At 38.2% G+C, this 22,810-nt stretch overlaps 1 protein-coding gene across 2 annotated transcripts in view; it reads left to right on the forward strand.

Annotated features, from left to right (window-relative positions):
* DST (dystonin) overlaps positions 1-22,810 on the forward strand; it is a 313,178-nt gene that overhangs the window by 205,707 nt on the left and 84,661 nt on the right. For both annotated transcript variants that reach the window (XM_082481488.1, XM_082481487.1), the window contains 14 exons: positions 127-408; positions 2,184-2,729; positions 4,991-5,167; positions 7,836-7,959; positions 9,890-10,098; positions 10,362-10,679; positions 10,848-11,014; positions 11,606-11,762; positions 12,013-12,139; positions 14,491-14,553; positions 15,537-15,772; positions 17,440-17,569; positions 19,138-19,337; positions 21,440-21,935. In XM_082481488.1, coding sequence (XP_082337614.1) covers positions 127-408; positions 2,184-2,729; positions 4,991-5,167; positions 7,836-7,959; positions 9,890-10,098; positions 10,362-10,679; positions 10,848-11,014; positions 11,606-11,762; positions 12,013-12,139; positions 14,491-14,553; positions 15,537-15,772; positions 17,440-17,569; positions 19,138-19,337; positions 21,440-21,935 — 3,232 coding nt within the window. The remainder of the gene's footprint in view (positions 1-126; positions 409-2,183; positions 2,730-4,990; positions 5,168-7,835; positions 7,960-9,889; positions 10,099-10,361; positions 10,680-10,847; positions 11,015-11,605; positions 11,763-12,012; positions 12,140-14,490; positions 14,554-15,536; positions 15,773-17,439; positions 17,570-19,137; positions 19,338-21,439; positions 21,936-22,810) is intronic.

A 22,810-nucleotide genomic window follows, 5' to 3' on the forward strand; every position in this document is an offset into this window, starting at 1 on the left:
CAGCAACATATATGTCAATCAAAAATGTTGTTTAATGTTATTGTATTTTAAATGGTCTGTTTGCATATAATATTTTGTAGTGCCTCAAGAAGATTTCTAAACTGAAACTGTGAAATTCCTCTGTAGGTTGCAGCCATAGAACAGCTGGAAGAAAGTAAAAATACAATAGAAAATCTCTTGGATTGGTTATCGAATGTGGATAAAGAAGCGGAACACAGCCGGAAATTTAAGCAGGTGATAGAACAGAATGGAACACACTTCGAAGAGGGAGACGTGAAGGCTTTGGAAGGAGAGGAGGATGATGTCAATGGTAATCTGCTGGAAATTCAGCAAGGCATTGAAACTGAGGTGGATGGACTAGTAAAAAGCACAGAAGATAATCTGAACCAGCAGTATCAGAAAGTCAAGGTACTTTTACTGGGTTTATTCAACATTTAGGTGCTAAATGTGTCAGTCCTCATTCAACACGAGTGAACTCAGTCTCATCCTTTTTGTCATAGACTTTGGAACAGGTGTTAGGAAGTTAGGGATATATGGTGGTAGGAATTTCAGTAGTTAGAATGTATTGTGAATTTGTCACTTCTTTTGCTGTTGCTATGGTTGTTTCCTGCAAAATAAGAAAAAGGACATATTCTACAAGGTAAACGTTAAGAATCCTGATAATGAGTCCGTTCTTAATTTTTATAGTGAGAAATTAATGCAGATAAATAAAATGGACAAAGCAGCAACATAAATTCATACCCTTTATGTGACTTTTTCAAAAATCTTTGTAATAGCCAAATGATTCAACCCCCTGCAATTCCCTGTGAACACTGATTACCAATAGCTGCAAATAATAGTTTGCTGAAATTACAGTCTTTATTCCCTTTAACTTTATCACATTGGCAAAGCACTATTTGTGGAGGCTTCAGAAGGATAAGTTCCATAAAACCACAGCACAGCATTCTAAAAATAGATTTTCCAAGTAAGATAATTGGAATAATTTAAAATAGTAAGAGCTCAGTTTTATGACTTTTGTTGACTTACAGTTCAGCAACCAAGAACTTTCAGGTGTGGTTTGATGGACATGTTGATGAAAATGATTATGCTGACAGCTGATACTATTTTGCATTTCCTTTATTACTAAAAAAAAAACAAAACCCCAACCTAAGAAAATGAAATAGTTTGGTTTTTACTTCCGCGTCTTTGACAGTTCTTTTCTGCATCTAATGTCTACAGGATAATTGCCTACTGTACTCATGGAAGAAAAGCATACCAGTCTGTTTTACATAGCTGTTTTTCATGGGAATAGATGATCTTCAAGAATGGAGATTTTCTGAAAGAATGTATTCGAAATATGGGTTTTATTTGGCATACAGTTCTGCTTTCTGCGTCTTACTGTTTTTTTATGAGATTGAAACAATTTACATGCACAGATTGTGTCTCGGTTTTTAAAGTCAAATGGACCTGTTTTATGACCAAGTATATTTGATAAGAATCACTGCTCTTGAAACTGAAAAATGAAATTAAAAAACCTGGATAATAATGTTTGTTCACTCAGAAAAGAAGAAAGTATCTGTATTCTTTTTAATGTTTGATACTTTCACTCCTTGTGGTCTGTTTGTCTGAAATGGTAGCTACAATATATGTAAAAGGAAATGAAAGAGTTTTGATTTGGAAAGTTGCCTACCTTTGAATGCTTTATTTGATAAATCCTGTTTTGAGACAGGGAATTGGGAAAACGTTGATTACACACTACCCTAAATGTTAAATAATAAGCAAATAATTTTTAGGAAAAAAGATTAAAGAGATTGATAATATCTAGCTTTACTATATAGAGTTGTCTTTTAGAAGTACAGGTGAAAGCGTTTTGGTGAGATATATATCCTAGTATTTCTGAGTTCAGTGATATTTGAAGACTCCCTGTATATCTGGCTAAAATTGCCATTGATTTTTTGTAAAATTTTGAAAGTGCACAGAAATATGATGACCAGGAGTCATACTTTCTCTTAAATTATTCACAAAATATTTTTTAATAAATAATAGGAAAATTAGAAAAGCTTTTTATCATTTTGATGGACGTTTTTATTTTCTGTTTCTAAGCAGAATTCAGCAGAGATTTCAAGACAGTAATGGTCTAATGGAACCATCCGAGAAGGTGCTGGTCATAATTTTGGGGTTTTTTGTTTCTTTTGTTTTTGAAGGCTCAACACGAGAAAATTATTTCACAGCAGCAGGCTGTCATAATAGCAACTCAGTCTGCTCAGGCACTGCTTGAGAAACAAGGCCACTACCTTTCCCCTGAAGAAAAAGACAAGATGCAGAGGAACATGAAAGAGCTCAAGGCTCAATACGAGACTGCTTTAGCTGAATCGGAACGGAAAATGAAGTTGACTCATTCTCTAAGAGAAGAACTTGAGAAATTTGATGCAGACTATAGTGAATTTGAAACCTGGCTGCAGCAGGCAGAACAAGAACTTGACAATTTGGAGGCAGGTGCTTCTGACTTCAGTGGTATTATGGTCAAACTGAAAAGGCAAAAGAGTTTCTCAGAAGATGTTATATCTCACAAAGGTGATTTACGGTATATTACAATTTCTGGACAAAGAGTTTTAGATGCTGCAAGGTCATGTAGCAAAAGAGATGGTGTGAAGGTTGACAAAGATGGTATCGATACATCGGCGACATATGCTGAAGTGCAAAATAAACTGGATAGTGCTTCAGATCGTTTCAAATCTCTCTATACTAAGGTAAGTTTTATTTATATTGAGTAGGAAAGACTACTACAATTGATTTGGCAGTTTGTATAAAAAGGGGTTAGCTGATGAAACAAATACTGTGGGAAGTTGTAAATTCTTTGTTTCTTAAAGTTAGATAACAGAACAAGATGCTTTTCTAGAAGATCTGCTTTAGACAAGTGCCAAACCATTTAAGGTCTGAATGGACGAAACTTTCTACCTTGTGTTATAAGGGAGAAATCAGACCAGATTTCCGCATTGTTCTTTCCAGCCTTAAGCAGACTCTTAGAGTTTATTACAGTACTTGATGCCTCAGTAGCTTTTTGGGGTGGAAAGAAATTGTAAAGCTTCTAGATGAATAACATTTCTCTAGTTCCTTGGGATATTTCCAACAACTGCTTATTTACTTGGCTTCCTACTAATAAAATGAGTATAGAAAGAGAGATGCTAAGATTAACATTCAGAATTTCAATTTGATTTGTATCCTGAAATAGTTTGTCCCAATGTGACCTTTGTTGTCAGCACTAGGTGTGCAAGAACATACTGATTTGAGGATACCAATTCTTTTCCACTACTCTGCCAAATAAACATTTTGTCCTTAACAATCTGAGATGAGTCTCTAAATAATGGGAAACTAGCAGTGCAAAATCCTCCATGTACCTTAGATAGGGAAGATAATCCAGCTGTCTGTGCCAGATTCATGTATGGAATCTGTCTGGTAGAATGAGACAAACATTAGCAACTGGTCTCACATGTCGACTTTCCATCTGTTTTAAAAAAAAACAACAAAGTGTTGTTCAATATTGATAACATTCTGGAGTTGTAAACTTTTGAGGCAATTATTAATTGAACCATTTAGGAGACAGTTCCTGGTCAGTATCCTTTGACTATGCCGTTTCATAATTTTCAAAGATCGTAGGTCCAGACTCCTTAGTGGAGCCTCAGTGTCCACTGATACAGTGTTGGTCTGCAGCAGTTGCCATCTTTGTCTGGGAATTTTCATCTCTTTAATGTTTTCTTGCTCAGAAATGTAAATTCTGTAAAGATGTGGATGTGATCGCTTGATTACAAGACCAGTGTATACTGTGTTCTCTCAAACAGTTTGTGAAGAAGGCTCTCCATTTACAGAAGCTCATTTTAATTTTCTTACTTAACTTATATGAACAATGAAGCTAAAAGCTTGTATTAACATGTTAAAATTCCTCCAGTGGATTTATTGGATTAGTATGAGTGTGAATGCTGTAAATATTTGACCATAAATATGCCAGAGTAAACCCAACACAAAGTAGACTTTTCTTATTAAATCGAGTGTTGAAGTACAGACTTTTAAAAATGGAGATCTTCCACAGTTTGTGAGATCTTCCAAGTTGTAAATGGGTTTGATTTTAATAAATATTTATATTGCTTTTATTGTTTTATGTATATATATTCACACACACGCATATGAGTTTATAGGCTTATATGTTAAAGGAATCTTAAAGTCAGTTCTCAGTTAACTGGTTATGTAAATGAGTGCATTCTATGTTTGCCCACCAGGTGGAGACTAAGTACCAAATGTAAATATTAAATATAATGTATGGAAGGTTCAGAAGATAAATATTTACAGTAACTGTTTATAAATATTATGACATGATACAATCAGATTTTGCTTGTGAAACCATCCCCAGAAAGTCTGAAGGAGTTCCACCGACCTTTTTACGTGATGTATACATTTTGGGGTGTGCTAATATATAGAACTAATAGGATCTTGGTCAGATGACATTCTTAAGTGACCAAAACAAAGCATATGTTCAATACCGAGCCATACCACTTCGGATTCGCTTTGCAGATAAGATATTTATGAAGGCAATACTCTGCTGTCTGTATTTTAATGAACATATGTATATCTTCTGATTTTTTTTTTTTTTTTTTCAGTTCTATCTTCCACTGGCTACCTTTTTGGTGTCAGAGTGCTGATAAAGAATCTTTATGTTGATGGGTCAAAAAGTGTTCCTAAAGCTTTTCCTATTCTAGTACAATGGGTTAGATTCCAGTTTCTCAGCTGCATCAGTGAATTTGATCCTAAATCATGGTTGAGGAGCACAAACTGGAAAGACCTGCATGGCCTGACCAGCTGTTGTGTCTTAGTTCAGAAATCAGTTAGACAGTGGAATGATGACAGGAAAAAAATCATGCAGTATTTCAGGAAGGAAAGTGTAACCTTGAGATTGGTATGAAATGCAGCACACAGTTTAATACCTGGGTATTTGCTTGTTTGTTTTCTACTCTTTTAGTGTAGCATCCTTGGAAATAACCTTAAAGACCTGGTGGATAAATACCAGCATTATGAAGATGCTTCATCTGGACTTTTGTCAGGTCTTCAGGCCTCTGAAATAGCTGTAAACAAACAACTGTCGGAGCCTATTGCAGTGGATCCCAAAAATCTCCAAAGACAACTAGAAGAAACAAAGGTGAAAAGCTTTAAAATGCAGATGTACTTATGTCCTAAAAGGAACTGCTTTTTGTCCAAAAAACAGGATAATGTAATATAATCCAGGTAGCTGCAGGCCAAATTCTTGCCTTGCATGTGGGCACGCAACTTTTATAGTTCTGAAATTCAGCTGTCCAGAGTGTTACCTGAAAAGCACTAAGGTGAAAAAAAAATGAGGGACCAAGATGCCATTAGCAGTGGTGAAAGCAAGATGCGTTTCGTATTGCTTAGCAAATGATAGGGTGAAATCTGGAAAGGTTTTGGACTAAGAAAGGATTTAGTGACTCCAGTTTGCTATCAGAGTACGGCTTGGGACCGAGTTCCTGATACAGAACACGTTCATATTTGTTGTCTGTGACTTTTGCTTTTTTCTGTTCACATTTGTGTGTTACGGCACTGTGAAAGGGATCATACTGAATAAGCGGTGCGATGTGACTAGTCTGCTTGCCCACTTCTGTTATATCCAGTACTATATGCCCTGCAGAGAGTGAATATAACGTTATATGCACTGCACAAAAAAATGGTATTTTGGTGGGGTTTGGTTTTTTTTCCCCTCTGAGGGAGTAACTCGCAACTTCATGTAAAACCTAGTAGAGGCAAGACAGATTGAGGGAGCTTGTGAAGGTAAAACTCCAGTTAATTGTGTAAAACGTAGGTTCACAGAAGACTTTAGGAACCTAGGTATAAGGTGAGTTATATAAAGTTTCATACAGTCTGAAGTCTTTGAACTGACTCTTACATTTTCATAAACACATTCAATCATCTATACTGTAATTAAAATGCAAGATTATTTATTTTTCAATGAGCAGGCTATTGGTTGGGCATTTCCTCGCTCTTCTGTCTGTACTATGTGGAGTATCCATGCAGGTCTGATATGTTTGCTATTGACAAATGATGATCAACGGCTCTTGGAAAGTGCATGCTTTAACCATTTCCCTTACATCAGCCTGAGCAGTAGTACCTTTACCACATGGTATCTTTCAAATCTGCCACTGGAATTGCCCAACACTTTGGTGCATGACACATCGGAGGAGACAAATTACAGTGATGTTGTAAGACAACAAAATTAAAAGTGTAAATTTTGAACTCCTAACAGGGGAACAAGTTAGGTACATTTGTGCTTCCAAGCACTAGAAAAATAGGAATAACACCAATTACAATTTGAAGCTTAATTTAAACTTTTGTTCCTAATGCCAAAACGAGTTATATCCTGTATAATGCCAATTTTCATGCAAGTAATACAAAAGGAGTGAGTACTGGGGTTCTTTTATGAAACGCCTACATGGATTACTTGCCACACAAAAGAGCACTCAATGATTATGAGCTGGGAAGAAGGGAGAGGGTACAAAGTGTCAAAAGATTCAAAGGAAGGGAAAAAACAGGAGGCTGAAGAAAGAAAGCCAATTAATGAAAGCAAAACAAAGAGTATTTCTGAAGAAGTCAGGTGTTGCAAGTTAAAGCTGTCTCTTGTAGCCAACACATGCAGCTGATAATCCAGCTAGACACAGACCTTGGCAGCATGGTGGGGTCTAATCTTTTCATGGGGATTAACTGTTCTTCAGAATATTTTTCAGTGCCTCTGGCATCAGCTTGGTTGCTTTCTGTCAGCATATAAGGTTTTCTTGTATGTGTTTTTTTGTATTTTTTTTTCTGCACTAGTACAGTATATTTCTCTAGTGTAAGGAAAATTCCTCTTCAGGTCTATCTGAGTTTTATTGTGTCAAATGGGTCAGCAAGACATCCTATGTTCTGGCATACTGTCGTGCTCTGGTTACCAGTGCTGAATGCACAGACATGACTTCTTTGTCCTGGCAGGGCAGATGGGATTACCTTTTGAGTCAGATGTTCATTGAGTTAGTGTGTATGAAAAAATAAATGAGAAGTCCCTTCATTTTGAACTTGTATAAAGTTCAAGTGAATCAAGACAAAGGTACATTATATACATTATCTATATTATCGCAGAGGCCTGAAATCATTTAAAGACTATTCATTCTAAAGTACTTTTACACACTGGAGACAGAAAGCCACTTTCAGAAATTGGTACAGCCTTCCTGTCTTTCTCCGTTGACTCTGGAGTGAGTCATGGCTGGGCTAGGTTCTAAACCTGTGTTCTTTGGTTAAATGGACAAACATAGGCAAAATTCAGTGGCACTGGCTCCAAGAAGTTCCTAAACTGTGAAGGCCATCATTTGTTTCAAGCTATTCCTGGTTATGCCTTATCCTTTGTCAATACAACTGATGGTGAATGTGTAACTACTGCTGATGACTGTAAGTTTTCCCCCTTAATTGTACTCTGATGCTGAGTTGAAAAATATGTCTATTTTTCTTTTGGATAGTATATGAGTCTGTACAAGTGTTTTTTTAAAAACAATTAATCAAAAACACATTTTGAAGTTACATGTAAGAAATCAGTTGAGTCAGAAGCATTGTAAAACAGAAGATAAAAAAGATGGTGAATAAACTAAAACAAGGGCCAGAAGGTCAACAGCAGTTACAGCCATTGGTGAAGATTTTTCTTAAGGAGAGGTTACAAATTGAGTTAGTTTATTTCCAGCACTAAGTTTAGGTTGTATGGCCTATCTCAAGCCTTGCATATGTAACTATTAGCTGCATTGAAAAGCATAACTGATAATTGTGGAATTTTACAGGTTCTTCAGGGACAAGTGTCTAACCACCAAATTGCTGTAGAAAAACTGAAAAAAGTTGCTGAAGTGTTATTGGATACAAGGGGAGAGTTGACACCAGACAAATATGAGATTCAGAAAACATTGGGTAAAATGTTTACTTTTCTTAATACCTCTTTTTATCACTTGTGTCTGCATGCAGGTACTGGAAGAGACAAAATACAGAGTTTCCACATTCCTGTGTCACTGTTCAAGTCCATGTTTTGTTGAGTCATAAGCTATTACAACACAGTAGCTTCATTGCTGGTCTGTCTCCTACATCGATCCATATGCTTTTCACTTAAAAGCTGTCATTTTATTTTTGACTTTTTTTTTTTCTCAGAAGCAGGGATTATGTTTAATTCCCATGTTACAGGTGGGCATGCCAAACAGTTAGTGATTTGCTGAGGATCATAAATTCTCCGATGGGAAGGAGCACATTCAGGTTCAAGGAATGTGACTCCAACTATCTGTTTCCCAGCAATTATTTGAAATTTGCTTAGCCAAGGAATTGTTGCCTTCTGACATCAAGAAATTGTCTGTGATGGGATGACCTTGGTTGGCTGCCATACTCCCACCTAGCTGCTCTGTCTCTCTCCTCTTGTCCAACAGGAAGAGGGTAGAAAATAAGATGGAAAAGCCCATGGGTTGAGATAAAGACAGGGAGATCCACTTACTGGCATGGGCAAAACAGACTTGACTTGGGGAAAATTAAATTTCGTTTATTACAAAATAAAATAGGTTTTGATAGTGAGAAACAAAGACAAATTCAAGCAGCATCTTCCTCCCACCCTGCTCTTTTTTCCAGGCTCACCATCACTCTTTCCTTCCCAATTGCTCACACTTCCTCCCTGTCAAACAGGGTGGGGTGAATGGGGCATGGGTGGTTGTGGTCAGTCCATAACAGCTCCTCTCTGCTGCAGCTTCCTCCTCACACTTTTCCTTGCTCCAGCGTGTGTCCTCTCCGTAGGCCAAAATCTTTCAGGATAATCTTGCTCCAGTGTGGGCTCTCTACAGGCTGTAGTTCCTTCAGGAAGTATCCACCTCCTCCAGCGTGGAGTCCTTCATGTGCTGCAGTGTGGTTATCTGCTCCAGTGACCCATGACCCTACAGGCTTCAGGGGAAGCTGTGCTCCAACACCTGTAGCGCCTCTTCCCCCTCTTTCTTGTCTGACCTTGGTGTCTGCAGGACTGTTTTTCACACTTTCTTTACCCTCGCTTCTAGTGCCAGGCAGCATTTTCCCCTGCCAATTAAATACATTTTCCCAGAAGCACTCCCAGCTTGGCTGAGGAGCTGAGCTGTGCTCTGTGGTGGATCAGTTGGAGCTGACTGGAACTGTCTGTGTCTTTCATGGGGCGGCCCCTGGCTTCTTCTCACAGAGGCCAAAAACCTTGCCACTACCAAAACCTTAACAACCTACACCAAATACTTTTTCCTATCAGTTGTGAAAATCAGCACAGCATGACATTCACCACCGTCTGAAGTTTGAAGAATCTCTATGTGTATCACACAACTGTCTCTTACTGGAATCCCTTAAGTAACTTGCAGTGCAACAGAACAAAACAACTGTGGGCTTGCCACTTTGGAGTCGGTGGTGAAACTCCATGGGAGGTATATGAAACGTAACTTTCAGAGGCTTATTCGGAAAGTGTTGAAGATCTAATGAGGAACCATCTAGAAGAACCTTTCAGCTCTAACAATAACATAAGAGACATAATTGTAGAAGAGCTGTCTTAATACTCTGCTATTTTATTTCTTGGGAACAGTCAACAGCTGTCATAAGCTACACCCGCATGGAAACCAGCTTCTAAAAGCTGGGGAGCACAGCTGTAAGATGCTCCATTGTCCTGTGGGCGTCTTGGCTGTATTTGAAGATTTTGATCTTTGCTGGTGTGTTTTTACTGAATAAAGTTTATGTCTTTGCTTTGTTCTGATGTAGGCAATTTTTGACTTGCGCTTGCATGGTGAGAACTGGTAAAATGAGTTAAAAGCTTAGTTTGGCTAAAGGAAAAAATTGAAATATATTTTCTCCTTATCAGATGATATTGTGGAGAGGTATGACAATTTATCCAAGTCTGTGAATGAAAGGAATGAGAAGCTCCAGATAACTCTGACACGATCCCTAAGCGTGCAGGATGGTTTGGATGAAATGCTGGATTGGATGGAAGGAGTTGAAAAGAGCCTTGAAGAACAAGATCAAGTGCCTTTGAATTCTGCTGCTATTCAGGATATTATTAGTAAAAGCATTGTAAGTAGCATTCTGCGAAAGAAGAAATATTTGTTTGATAATTCAGATTTCAAGAAAGAACTAAAATCTTAGTTTGGCACCTTTAATGGATTCAACCTTTAATGTTGTGTGAAGTGAAACTGCACATAAGGGTTTTTGTAGCTCAAATAAATAGATCTACACTGATGGTCTAACTGTACTGATCTGTTGCTTCATATGGTGGACCAGTTGCATTTCTTAAACTTTAGTTACAAGCAATACAAAGTAGTTCTTGCTTGTTTCAGGTGCTAGAACAAGACATTGCAGGTCGCCAAAGCAGCATAAACGCTATGAATGAAAAAGTGAAGAAGTTCACAGAAACAGCAGATCCATCCACTGCATCCACGCTGCAAGCTAAAATGAGTGAACTTGCAGGACGATTTTCTGAAGCAAGTAACAAACATAAAGAGAAGCTTGTCAAAATGGAGGATTTGAAGACTAAAGTGGAGTTATTTGAAGGTCTGTCAGAAAAACTTCAGTCATTTCTAGATGAGAAAAGCCAGGCACTCAGTGAGACGGAGGCACCAAGAAAAGATGTTAGTGAAGTGTCTCAATATATGCAGGTACTGTATATTTGTACATATAGTGCATCTCTAGTCTAACTCATCTAAGTGATTGAACAATAAATGCATGCTTGTTTTCCAACTTTGGTTAGTTAGGTAAAATCAAGAATTTAATTTTGAACAAGTGATTGTAAAGTCTAATATGAAGGATGTAATGCTGTTTTGCAGGAAGCTAGTTTAGAATTGGCACAACATAAGAAGGATCTGGAAGTTTTGCAGCAGCTTCTTGAAGAACTTTCATTCCATGCTCTTCCTGGAGATAAAGCATTGGTATTAGAAAAAGTAAATGCTCTGTCAAAGAAATTCAGAGAGGTAGAGGAAACGGTAAAGGAAAAGTAAGTTGAATAATTAAAGTGTTCCCACCTTGGCTAATAATACAGTGTGGATGTTGTGATGACTGTTACCCTCTTGCATGCAGTCTCAAAGGATTGCAGTTAACCACAGAGTAGAGAGGATTTTTTATTAAAAAAAAAAAAAAAAAAAAAGATATCCTATTTGGAAATGCCTCTGTAGTTAGTCTGATGCCTCTGTAGTTAGTTTGTCTGGTTCAAGAGCTCTAATGTTGGCTGTAAAGACAAGTAACTCTTCACATTTTATAACATTCACAGGAGTCCTGTCAGCTCTAAGAAAACCATACTTCTTGCCTTCTCCGATAGATATAAATTGCTGCTTGTGCACATTGCTTTAGAGTACTGTTTAGAATCAGTCTGCAAAGGAAAACTTGAGAAATTGTTAGAGCTTCCATATGAGTTACCTGTACAGCAAGACTAGATTTTCCACATTCTGCTCGTATCCATAAAATTAGGTTTTGTGACTCTTTGAATTTAGGAATAGCAATACCAGATTGATAATATCTGTTGGTTTAATTATCAGAAGGAATACGGACATTCAGTATTCAATTGCTTTTGTTGTCTTTAATTGTTTAGAGAAGAGGATGTATCTTCTTGTCAGAAACAAATGGATACTTTTGAGCTCCTTGTAGAATCATTAAAGAAATGGATAAAAGAGACGACAGAACGAATTCCAGCAGCGCAACCCTCTCTGAATACAGAGGAGTTAAAGAAACCTTTGGAAGATACATTGGTAAGACATTGTAGATGAGAAGTGAAATAGGGTATCTATTAGTAACATAAAAGTACAGACTTAAGGGGTAAGCAGTCACAGTAACTGGGACTAGGGAGCTTGTAGTCTACATTTACATTCCCATTTCCTTTGCATGTTTGCATATACTGCAGGGGATTCCCAAGTAGCAAGGTTATTCCTTTCTCTGCACTAGACCTTTTAAATCTGAAATCAGTTTTGTAGTGAATAAGTGACTGTTTTTCTTAACCAGAATTTAAACGATGAATGGACATTAAAAGCACCTGAACTGCAGCAAATGAATAGCAGAGGAACATTGCTGTGTAATCTAATTACTGCTGTAACTTCTCCTGCCAAACTGAGAGCAGTTGCAAAATCAGGTATGTATTTGTATAATCAGGTAAGCTTAACATTTTAGGAGTTCTTAAAACCTTTAAGACAAAAATTTAAATATTTCACCCTTGGATTAGCTTTCTGAATATTTTGGCTTGTGAGAAGTCAGTTATCCATGTCTGTTCTGACCATTGTTTGCTATAACTATCATTTAAACTGTCTGACTGCTGTACACATTCTGATTTCTTTACACTGCTAAAATAGCATAAAAGCACTTCAGTGTAAATGATTAACAGATCCTAAAGCTGTTATTTCCAGTATGTAATTTCCAGATAATGAACAAAATTAACAGTATCACAGTTGCCTTCACCTCATCCCAGAAAAGTTTTGATAATGAGAAACTGACTTATTCACATCGGTGTTCAGTGCTTCACATATCCACCAAGTCTGCAAGCAGGACAAATACAAACCCTTCAAAACCCTTTGCTGCCACAGAGAGACCTCTTTCATGGCCACAAGGCTGTTCTGTGTGATGCCAAATGAACACATAAAGGTTTGCAGAGTCATAGAGTTTTTGTTAGAAGGGTGACAGGGACATGGTTTATCTCAAAATTGAGCCTAGGCGAACATTATCATCCCAGTAGGATAGTATAATTAATGCTAGTCAGTATTTTAGTTGAAACAACAGCACGGAAGGGAATCAGCTCCGTATCCCAGCATGACTTTCTTGGGCCAAAATGTGTTTCCAGTCTGGAGCTTCATCTAAATCGGTAATCTGATTTTAAAGACAGCAAATCTATTTCCATGATTTTCTGCACTCTAGTGTTTAAATGTTAATTTGTTTTACAGAAACCAGTAATTCTGCTAAGTATAATTCAAGCCATAGTTCAAGGCATATGGGACCAATGGTGTTTTAATGGCCATAAGCACATCAGTCAGATCTTGAATTTATTTCCAGAACTAGTCAGTTCAAGTGTGTTGCCCTTCACTGATCATCTGCAAAGGACTGAGGGGATGGGGACTGGCAGAGGATACCTATTTGGCAAGAGTAGAGCACTTTCTTTTCACATCTCTTTGTAGTAGCTGCCTCTGGTTTCATTCTTGTTTGAATTTTAAATAAAAATCTTTCAAAGAACATTTTGGAAGCTTATATGGGATATTTGGGCTCCTTTTTCTGCCCCTTTTTCTACTCCTATGCATCCAAATAGAAAAATATTAAATAACTAGCATATAAGAGCAGCTGTAATCCTCCAGACTAGAGTATTCACCCTCCTAGACAAGAGCTGTACTGTGTATCACTTAATCACAGTTATAAATACCAGAGTCCAGCTAATAGACCATGAAGATTTACAAGGCTCTGACTGGGGCCTGTGACTTCTCTTATCTGGTTTATTTTCTGTTGCCATCCTCCAGCTGCCACTAATGTGGTCCTCACTATCCAGCTGGTACTGTGGGGTGGGTGCATAGCTTTTTCCAAGGCAACCGTTAATCTTTCTCTGTTAATTGCTCATCTGGGAATACATATGTGCAGGAGAGTGGGAAGTGATTCTCCTTGCAGTTGTCTGTGGCTTGATCATGTGCCCCAGCTCTGTGGTCTGACAGCGTTTTACAAAGCCCATGTAGCCCTGGTCCCAGAGGCTTTGAAATTATGTTTAATTAGTAGGGCTGCCTGGGTGAGTGGCTGCCTCCGAGTGACAGTAAAGACTCCACATTGCAATCCCTGTCATGGGGCATGTGCTCAACATGACAAGATAGGGAGGGATTTGTCCTGTTGGTATCAAGAGCTTTTTGTGCAGTGATAGGGTGCTGCTTCATCACAGAATCATTTAGGTTGGAAAAGACCCTTAAGGTCATTGAGTCCAACTGTTAACCGATTCTCAACATTTGCCAGCTAGCCCTCTTCTAGGCCATACCCAGGCATGGCTGGGTAAAACCCTGTTCTCAGTAGGCAGTAGGGAGCGGGTTCCTTTCAGGGAGAGGAAGGAAGTGACGGTAACCATATGGATGTGAGTAGGCCTCACAGCTGGGCATAGACCTTTGTCCACTATAGTCATTTATTTAACATAGTATTGTGAGTGGTAGGACTGCTTATATACATCATGCTTATGTGCATACTTATATGTGCATCCATGTGCACACCCACTCCCTATGCATATGTTTTGCATACGTGGTGCCATTTATGGTACTAGCTGGCTGGAGCAGCTTAAAAAGTAAAACAACCTTAAAATATATAAAATAGTTTAAATAAAATATCTGCTATTACAAGGTTAGCATTCAGATACTTCTTGAATGTTACAATGGGAGCTATGTATCATGTTTTGAAGAGGAAATGCAGTGCTGGGATTTTGGTGGGAAAAGGCCCAGATAAGCATGGGACTTGGTCTCTCTTGATCCGCAGGTGGCACAATGTTAAATGGTGAAAGAGGAGCGCCAGGAACTCACGATTTCCTGAAAAACAAAGGTCAGTAAAAATTTCAGGATGTGATAAAAAAATGCACTTGCCAATTACTGTTAAATATATAAGTATTTTGTATATAAATCTGATTGTAGCAGTCACTACTAGACTGAAATTTGACTTCATCACATAAGGAAACTATATTGACTAGGACATGATACTAAAATTAATTGTAAAAATACCTACCTTCAATATTCTCTTTGAAGACAGATCAAATCTGGCTGTGTTTTCTGAATTAGTATGTGCTTCTATAAATGTATACAGGGATAGCTATTTTAATACAATCCATGGCTTTTGAGAAAATTCTAGTATGTGTGTATGTGGTTTGAAACTTTTTAACACTCACCAGCATTCACAACGCACACATACACAAACATACACAAAGACACCCATTTTACATACATTTTACAGAATATACATACATTGTACATACATATTACAGAAACAAAGGAGCTTACGCAGGCACTTATATGTGCTTATGCATAGTGACTTACTATGTCCTGAGTCTGCATTGTCTGTTCTAAACTGCAGTCTACTTAGTACACAGTCTGCCTGCTGTGCTCTCTCAGTGATAAAACACATTTATAATGGTGCATGAATATGAGCAAAATATTATTGCAGTAATATTAGGTTCTCATATAAGTAACTGAACTGTAGTCCAGTATGTTGAACTTTTTGTCGTGGAATTGTTACTTAAAATATTAAAGTAACAATGGGTCGAAGGTATTGTGTACCTGTGTGTGCTAAAGTAATGATTTCTGTGAAATGAGAAACTCTTGCAAATATGAACTTATATGAGGTCATTCAGGTGTAGTGTTATCACATTTAGAGTGAACTAGAAATAACTCTTTACATGTTCAGCAGCTTCTTATTTGGGACACTATTAGCTATTGCAACTTGGAGTGCTTTTTAGAGGTTTGTGGAATCTCAGGATTGTTTGAAGGGCCTGTAACGGCTAACATATTCTTTCTGCATCTCTCCTTTTACAGAACTGACAGCTGTTCAACAAGCTATGTCTGACGTCAACCACAGTTACGAAGATTTGGGAATTTTATTGAAGGAAAAGATTTCAGAACTAGAAAGTCTGCTTTCAAAAATGCAGAATATTCAAGAAGAAACGACCTCAATGATGCAGTGGTTGCAAAAAATGGACAAAACTGCATCAGATTGGGAAGCTGCTCCAACTGATAGCGAAGCGGTTAAAACCCAAGTTGAGCAACATAAGGTACTTTGTGCCTTCAAAAACATGCTCTTTCTTGCAATTATTGGGCAAATTCTGTTTGAACGACTGATATCTCAGACTAACTTAATGTTGCAGAGAGTATTTGAATGATCCTAGTAAGCATGCCAGTCAGGCTTAGAGCAAATCTCATAAACTGGGTCAGTGGAGTAAAAGGAGTGCTGTCTCAGAGAGAAGGAGTTGTGCAGGTCAGAACATAGTAATATTGATGGCCAGTTTAAATAGATGAGGCTATACTGATTATGCAATAAAATTTTTTTATCTCCTTAGTGATTTAGAGATGTATGCTGGATTGCTCATGAGATCTGAAAGGCTATATCTATCCAAAAGCTGTTTCTGCAGCTGCTGGTTCACTGACACTCCACAGACCTCCCGGTCTCTGCAGCTGCAGTGGCTTATGCTTATTCCAAGGCAGTGTTTCTCTTCAGCAACCACGTCATGCTTGTTAAGTTATATAGCTGCACAACAGTCTCCTCCCCCCTTTTAAATTGATGTGAGAAAACCACTGAATCAGCACTAAGCTTCTGTCCTGTTTCAGCATTGGAGATGTATGCTGCTTTAGCAATGAGGGACAATATTTACGCATGGAAAGGGTCATCTATAAAGGGAAATGTAATGGGTAGGGAAAATTCTTTCCTTGCCTGTGATTGTGGATAAACAAGGACAAAATTTGATTCAACTGAGGTACTTCTTTTATATTTGGCAGGCCACCCTTAAAAATTAACCTGAACAGCTACTGACTTTCCTCAGACTTGGATAACATTCAGTCCTAAAACTCAGACTACATGTGGAAGAAAACTAGCTCCTTATTTTTTAACAGAGCATGTGCAAATATAACATGACCATCTTACCCTCAGTGTAGTAACAGGAGAGTATTCATTCACAGCTAAGTGGTAAACTGAGCGAGTGCTCAGGCAAGAGTCATCCTTCTGACGCAGTCGGACCTTTTACTAAAAGTTCTAAATCAAGCACAGATTTGTACAGTGTTTATTTTAGTGGGGTTTGGATAATTAAAATCCGGTTCCATGGGGCAAACTTTGTTACTTAAGAATATTCATATAGGAGCCCTTTGCCGGGCACAAGGACTGTTCACTTCTCTCTGTAAGAGCAGCATGAATTAGGAATTGCTGGGGCATCTCAGTCTCCTGCTAGGTCTACGCTTTAAGCTATGGTGCTCTTTAAACTGTAGTTCTAGATGATCTACAAGAAGCAGTCTATCTGTGATAGCAGGACTTCACTGAGGTAAATGAGGCTACACCACGCTCCTCTCTGTTGGTGCTAGCTGGGTTATTTCTGCTGTGAACTGTACTGTGCGTTAGTCAGTTTGCCTTCCATACAAGAACAGATTCCGTTTGTATGTGATATGATGGGACCTAGTGGATCTTATTTATCTGAATTCTTCCAGTTCCGTCGCTTGTTCAACGTAAACAATTATTATTAATATAGTTTAAATCTGTCAGGTTGTGTCTTCCAAAAAATTGACATACGCCATTACAAAGTGTTTTGAGATTCATAGCAGAAAAGTAATATGCAAGTGCTAGATATTTGTTGTCTGTCTTCATGCTTGGCATCTCAGTATTATGGACTTCAAACTTACACATTACTGTTCGTCTTAGTCTCTTATTTATTTATTTTATCACTTGACTTTGCAGCTTTTTGAAACGGAATTAAAGCAAAGTGCGAATAAAGTGCAGGAACTAAAGGACAAAGTGACAGAGCTGTTGGAGAAGAACCCTGATTCTCCTGAGGCACCCAAGTGGAGACAAATGTTGGATAAAATAGGTACTTCAGTAAAGCTGTATTATAGCTCAGACTGATTTGGAAGTTGTTTTATTACGAACTTTTAAAATTTATTAGAAATCACTAGTATTTTTCGTATCTTGCTTCCTCCTAGCCCTTAAATTCTGTGGAAATAACTCCCTTTGCAAGAGTGTAGATGTGGAGTATTTCTGCTGAAGTCCACAGGCTTTGAATTTGTATCAGTGCAACTAAGAGAGGCTACAGCTTGACTCCCTGTTTGAGAGGGCTTTGTCTTTTTCAGACAGTGTGTTGCTAAAACTTGACTGGTCAGTTATTGCTCCAGATATGTATGTTGTTCTTACAAAATAGAACAAATTAAGGTTCATGGAAAGAACAGTTTGAGTTGTTGGTAATGCTTTTCTGCATGCTTTTTCCCTATGCACTAGTGGCTTTTGTCATTGGTTTTGGTGGCTTTTTGCCATTTTCTAAAACTTATTCCATAAATTTAGCCAAAAAAAATTGGAAATTACCATGTTTGGACAATGGATTTTGAGATACTGCCATGCATAATTTTCATGAGCTTTTAAAAATTCTTTTTAGGTTTGTCATGTTTTAAATAAATCATAGGTCCATCTTGTTTCAGACTGACAGGCATGTCTATAGCTACACCAATAATAATTATAAAGCTGAGATTTTTTATGATCTGTCCTGTTTGTAAGTGAAACTCTGAAAAGTTTAAGTAGCAGGTAAGGTCTCCAAGAGAACTTGAGTACTGTTGGCAGGGAATTAATACAGAATGAGCAGAGGACAAAGACAGTGAAGTGGCAAAAGAAACTGAAAAAACACAGTTGAAATTCGGGGACAAGGAGAGTTAGCAAAATATCAGAGCTGACTGAGCAAGCGCCGGCAGTATCACAGAGGGAAGATAGTAAGACTCAATCGCTGCTCCGGAAGCCACCTTCTACAAGTGCAAGAGACCGTGGCTTGCTATAGGTGTGAACCTAAGCTCACACAGCACTTTTGAAACACCTATGTACAGAATTATTCTCATTGCCTGTCATTAGGTACCTGGTTTAGATGTTTAAATGAGGTAGTTAATCTCCACAGGCTTCTAATACAGATGCTTGAAAGAGGTGTGCTCCTTCAGAGGGCTGTTCAGAGTAGAAGACTTACTTAGGGTTTCTGTTCACCCATGGAAAATTATCTTCCTTTTTACTGAATAAGCGGTAAGATTTCTATCTATGTCTATCTAAACCAGGCACCAAAGTTATAACTGAGTACAGCCCTTTGGCTTTTATGTCATTTGAGACCAAAGCCTAAATTTGGTGGTGTTTCACTTAGTAATATTCTAATCCAATTTTATTACATGTTGTATATTCATTGGTCTTAAAAATTCCGCACGTGGCTGTGCTAAACTGCAGACATTCATCCAAGTGTATATGAATCTGACTGTTAAAAGATGTATTTGCCGAGTCACTGCAATAAGGCATCTGGAGTTAATCAGTGAGAAGCCTTATTAGGGAGCTCTGTTTATGTTTCATATATAGTCTGCTGTCTGACAGCCCATCTGCTAGAACATGCATGCAATATGTTAACATTATCATTGTTAGATTCCAAATGGAAATACCTCAGTCATGTTACATCTGAAAGACAACAAAAACTGGAGGAATCTTCGAATTACGTGACGCAGTTCAATACAACAGAAGCTCAATTAAAGCACTGGCTTCTAGAAAAAGAGCTAATGGTCAGCGTGCTGGGACCGCTCTCAATTGATCCTAACATGCTGAATACGCAAAAGCAACAGGTTCAGGTGAGTCATGCCAACATGCATTGTTGGCTTAAGTTTCTTCTGCTTTTTTGCTATTAGCAAAGTACTATTTTGCATTTAGATAGAGTACAGCACAGTTAGTTTGAGGTATTACATTTGTTTATCAGCAAATATCAGCTTAAGACCTACTTGACTACAGTAATTACAAGAGAAAAACTGTTATAAGAGTGAAGAGAGATCAGAACAGCTAAAGGAAAAAATGTTGAGGAGATACCGAACCTCTGATATATTTTTGTGTTTTGACCATACTGTGGTTTCTCTATAGTCAAATGAAAATGTTCCTTTCCAGTTTTATTAATTTGAGTGTGTATGTAACATTTTATGGTCAGTCCTCATACACTCTCTATGCTGCAGAACTAGCTTTTTGAGATTTTATTCACTTGACAGTAAATTATCCATAAATTATCGTAGACAGTAAATTATCCATGGCCCAGCAATGTGCCCTGGTCGCCAAAAAGGCCAATGGAATCCTGGGCTGCATAGGGAAGAGTGTGGCCAGTAGGTCGAGGGAGGTCATTCTCCCCCTCTACTCGGCACTGGTGAGGCCACAACTGGAATACTGTGTACAGTTTTGGGCTCCCCAGTTCAAGAGGGACAGGGAACTGCTGGAGCGAGTCCAGCGAAGGGCAACTAAGATGATTAAGGGCTTGGAGCATCTCCCTTATGAGGAAAGGCTGAGAGAGCTGGGACTCTTTAGCCTGGAGAAGAGAAGGCTGAGGGGAGACCTTATTATGGCATACAAGTATCTAAAGGGTGGGTTGAAGGAGGATGGAGCCAGGCTCTTTTCAGTGGTTCCCAGTGACAGGACGAGGGGCAATGGGCACAAGTTAGAACACAGGAAGTTCCGTTCAAATACACGGAAACAGTTCTTTACGGTGAGGGTGACAGAGCACTGGCACAGGCTGCCCAGGGAGGTTGTGGAGTCCCCTTCCCTGGAGATTTTCAAGACCCGCCTGGATGCAGTCCTGAGTAATGTGCTCTGGCAATCCTGCTTTAGCAGGAGAGTTGGACTAGATGATCTCTAGAGGTCCCTTCCAACTCTGATAATTCTGTGATTCTGTGTGATTCTGTGACTGTGCCAGTAGCTAATGAAATTATGAAGGCAAGTGAAATGCAGTACTGTGAATAGATAATAGGGCCAAGAGTGTGAAAGACAGAAGAAAAAGTTTAATGAAAAAGTGGAGGAATGAACTTACAGAAATACAGCAAACTGCAGACAAAAGAAACAAAAGTTAAATCAAAGTTGCAGAAACTAGAAATTTTAATTTCAAACATTTCTGTTGCTGCCAGTTATTTTAAACTGTGATGAGAAATAACATTTTTATTTCACAAAAATATTATAAAAGCTGGAATATCAATGTAGATTAAAATGAAGCGTTTAAAACATGAACTATATTCTAATACTATGTGAAAATGACTTAATATTGGTTTGTAAGTGCTTCAAAAATCTAGACAGCTGGCATAAGACTATAACATATCACTTAACAGTCCTTAAAAGTTAAACCTAATTGACTTTAAAAGAAAGGGTTTGGAATGTTCTGTTAAGTAAAACCATGTTATTTCTTCCTTTTTCTGCAAGCAGTATGACTTACTGTCAAAAAAAATAAAAATACTGGGAAGTAGTGATGTAAATTTTAAAGGTCCTAAAGTACACATTTAGTCATTTCGTAAATTATCCAAATATTCTCTGTGCTATAATAATACATCGCAATATTATGTCAGAACACACCTTCTTTGAAGTTCTAAAGACAAATATTGAAACTGTCAACACCACTTGAAACTAAATAGTGATTATTTAACTTGGTATGGTTACTTAATTACTGTAGTATTAACAGAATTCATTGTTTACTTGTATCTGCTGATTGCATTTCTGTTAGATTTCTATTAGGTTCTTTGATGTAAATGCTTGGAAACAACACATCTTATGTGTGGAAGGTGCAATTATTTCACTGGCTTTTGAACTCTGAGATTGATTACTCAATAAGAGAGCTTAGCTACAACAAATTCTACAAGAGTTTTGTCAGAAGCACTTTGCTTCTTTTTTTCATGAGGTAAATGCTTTTTAAAATTTTCTTTCTTCCCAGATTCTGCTCAAAGAGTTTGACACCAGAAAGCCACAGTATGAGCAGTTGACTCTGGCTGGTGAAGGGATTCTGAAGAGACCTGGTGAACATCCACCCTCCCATGAAATTGTAAAAGAGCAACTGGCAGCTGTGGCACAAAAATGGGACAGCCTAACTGGCCAACTGAGGAACAGATGTGACCGAATTGACCAAGCCATTGTGAAAAGCACAGAGTATCAAAGTCTACTCAGAAGTCTGTCTGATAAGCTAAGTGCCTTGGATAGCAAACTAAGCAGCAGCCTGGCTGTGAGTACACAACCTGATGCTGTAAAACAACAACTGGAAATTGCTAGAGAAATGAAGGAAGAAATAGAACAGGAAATGAAGAATATAAATGCAGCTCAAGCTCTTTGTGAAGAGCTGTCAGTGCTGGTTGGAGAAGAGTATTTGAAAGCAGAACTTACGAGACAGTTAGATGGCATCTTAAAATCGTTTAAGGATATTGAGCAAAAATCAGGTTAGTATTTATTTAAAGAAAAATGGTAACTAAGGCTTAAAGTAGAGCATCATAATCTCATTTGTCTTTATAGAGATGTTGAGCAAGCTGAGCCTAATGCCAGCTCTCTGTCCAGTCCAACCTCCAGACATTAGAATTTAGGAGAGTTGCCATACCTTGAAAAGATAAAAACAATACTTGGGATCTGTAGTGAACAGTTTGGGAGAGAATTTGATGCGCACTAGCAGGGCTGCTTTTCTCACCTCTTCCTTCAGGTGCATCTTCACTGAATTGGAATACCAAAAGAGGATGCTGTTCAGTAAGCTACTTAACTGCATAGGTGCAGAGTGTAAACCAAAACAGTAATTTTTAGGCAAGCACCAGTTAATGGCTTGGTGAAACATGGTGGTAATTGTATAAAACTGCCTGTAACAGAAGGGGGCAGGTACTCTGCAGCCTTCCCTTACCATGTGAACAACAGAACTGAGCAAGTAATACACTGTAAGCGATGTCATACTTTGTTCTCCCTAACAGCCTCAGCTTTAGCTTTTTAATTTCCTCTGGTCACGAGGAACTTCAAAGGATCTCCCTAAGAACACATATTGCCTGCAGGCCATGAATTAGACAATACAAGGCTAGATTGCTTAATATTCCCTGTGTTTACACTTCATAATACCATGAAACACAACTGTGTTTTTTACACCCAAAATCTGCCTGAATGGGATTCATGTAGACACAGGTTGGCTAAGCTCACCTCATGTGATTCACGTCCAAATGCCTTCACTGCTCTGCTGTTGTACAGGCACAAGTCTGTCCCTTGCAAGAAAGTTGGTTGACTTGGTTGTCTTCCCGTCAAATACCACATACTAAGGACCATCTTTCCTTTCATTAATGAT

This window comes from Vanellus vanellus (genome assembly GCF_965231255.1).
Source record: "Vanellus vanellus genome assembly, chromosome: 3".
Taxonomy (NCBI): Eukaryota; Metazoa; Chordata; class Aves; order Charadriiformes; family Charadriidae; genus Vanellus; species Vanellus vanellus.